The sequence below is a fragment of the Orycteropus afer genome, unplaced genomic scaffold (genome assembly GCF_000298275.1).
Source record: "Orycteropus afer afer isolate SDZICR_OR568_19922 unplaced genomic scaffold, OryAfe1.0 scaffold00040, whole genome shotgun sequence".
Classification (NCBI taxonomy): Eukaryota; Metazoa; Chordata; class Mammalia; order Tubulidentata; family Orycteropodidae; genus Orycteropus; species Orycteropus afer.
The window spans coordinates 9,205,939-9,208,256 of record NW_006921627.1 but is presented as its reverse complement, the minus strand read 5'-3'; the positions used below and the strand labels follow the sequence as shown (position 1 = coordinate 9,208,256).

At 57.1% G+C, this 2,318-nt stretch overlaps 1 protein-coding gene across 1 annotated transcript; it reads right to left on the bottom strand.

Moving 5' to 3' along the window:
* Positions 1–285: 285 nt before the first annotated feature.
* Positions 286–1,878, bottom strand: KCNA6 (potassium voltage-gated channel subfamily A member 6). Its single transcript, XM_007937082.2, has one exon. It carries the CDS (start codon positions 1,876–1,878, stop codon positions 286–288), a length of 1,593 nt encoding a protein of 530 aa, XP_007935273.1.
* Between the last annotated feature and the right edge of the window lie 440 nt (positions 1,879–2,318).

Sequence of the window (2,318 nt, the reverse complement as noted above, 5' to 3'; positions counted from 1 at the left end):
CTGTTCCTGGAGATATTGTAAGTTCCAGGCTTTCAAAATCAGTCTTGAAGGAATGTCAAAGGGGAATATATATCTCATCCATGGGAAAGAAGATGGGCATGATTGGATGGCCCCATATGATTTCAAAATGTCATTTAGATGGCTACACCGTGAATTTCCAGGGACCAAGCAGCAAGGCTTTTAGGAAGTCAACTGGACAGAGCTAGGATAAGAGTTGTGAAGAATGAGAAGGAAGTCTAAGATTGTTCAGGGCCATCCTTCTTGTGCAGGCCCTGCCTGCATTGGTCAAACTTCGGTGAGCATTCTTTTCTCTGCATACATCCGATGTGGAGTGGGAAGGTAGCTGGGTCTCCGTTCCCGGGTAGCCTCCGAGAACTCGGGCTTGCCAAGTCCATTGTCAGCTGCCTTCAGGTCTGGTGCAGGCTGCCCACAAGTGACATGGGTGTACTGGCCTTGCTCCTCCTGCTCTGTCTCCCGGTGGTAGAAGTAGTTGAAGTTGGAAACAATGACCGGCACAGGCAGAGCAATGGTGAGGACCCCAGCAATGGCACACAGTGAGCCCACGATCTTGCCCCCCACTGTCATGGGATACATGTCCCCATAGCCCACCGTGGTCATTGTAACCACTGCCCACCAGAAGGCATCCGGGATGCTGGGAAAGAGAGAATCATCATCATCAGCCTCTGCAAAGTAGACGGCGCTGGAGAAGAGGATGACTCCAATGAAGAGGAAGAAGATGAGCAGCCCCAACTCCCGCATGGAAGCCTGCAAGGTCTTGCCCAGGATCTGGAGCCCCTTGGAGTGGCGGGAGAGCTTGAAGATGCGGAACACCCGGACCAGGCGGATCACTCTGAGGATGGCCAGGGACATGGCCTGCTGCCCATTCTGGCCACCCCCTCCACTCACCTGCTGCTGCTCCTGCTGCTGCACCAGCTCAGTTCCCAGGGTGATAAAGTAAGGGAAGATGGCCACCAAGTCAATGATGTTCATGATATTGCGAAAGAAGGCTGGCTTGCTGGGACAGGCAGAGAAGCGTACCAAAAGCTCAAACGTGAACCAAACAATGCACAGGGTCTCCACCAGAAAGAAGGGGTCTGTAAAGAAGGAGCCCCCAAGAGTACTTAGTGAGGATGAACCCCCTGCCACCAGTCCCCCAGGGGTGATGCCAGGGTTAAATTTATAGGCATCATCTTCTTCCTCCTCTTCCTCTTGACTGCCCCTGGAAATCGGAGAAACTCGGCTCACATCACCACCATTGCTTCCACCTCGACCATCTGCACGGAACTGGGGCAAGGTCTCCAAGCAAAAGATGACGATGGAGATCAGAATGACCAACACTGAGACGATGGCGATGCCCCTGGCGGGCCCTGAGCTCTCCGGGTACTCAAAGAGAAGCCAGACCTGGCGCTGAAAAGGCTGCGAGGGCAGCGGCTTCTCGTCTTCGCCACCTTCGGGCAGGCAGCCTTCGTCCTCCCGGAAGGCTGCCAGGGCCTCATCTCCCAGCTGGTAAAAGCGGATCTCCTCCAGGAAGATGTCCAGGGGTACGTTGACCGGCCTTCGCAGCCGGCCCCCGGACTGGTAGTAATAGAGAATAGCATCAAAGCTTGGCCGGTTTCGGTCGAAGAAGTACTCGTTCCTCAGGGGGTCGAAGAACCGGACGCGGCGGCCGGGGTCTCCTAGCAGCGTGTCGGGAAACAGCGACAGGGTGCGCAATTGCGTTTCAAAGCGCAGCCCGGAGATATTGATCACCAGGCGCTCGCTACTACAGCAGCCGCCGCCCCCGCCGGCCTCTGGGAAGTCTCCCGCATCCTGTTGCTCCCCCTCCGGCTCACGGACCTCCCCCGGCGCCGCCAGCGTAAGGGATTTCTCAGATCTCATGTCCCCTCCGCGGTGCGCTCCCCGCCACTAGGACGGCGCCCACGGCACAACCTCTAGCGCCAGGCACCCGCTTCCCAGCTCCCGGCTGCGCCCTCTTTTTAGGGTGGGGCTCGCGCTCCTCAGAGCTCGCTATCTGACCTGGTGATGGGTCCGTAAACCCTGAAGCCCTGGTCCCTGCAATGGTAGGTCTGGGGAGGTGACTTAGTTGCAGCCGATTTGTCTCTGTCCCTCCAGTTACCCGCGCCTGTGCTGGAGGTTACTGAGATACCTGGAACCGCAAACTGGGGCGTGTGAAACTGGATGCTTGAAAAGATGTGGCTTCGGTAGTCACGGTGCTTGAGACTGGGATCTCGGACGCAGGGGTGCGCTTTCCAGACCGGTCAGCTCTTCCCAGCTCCCACGACGCTTCTCCAAGAGCTCAAGACCCCAGGCTGCAGCTG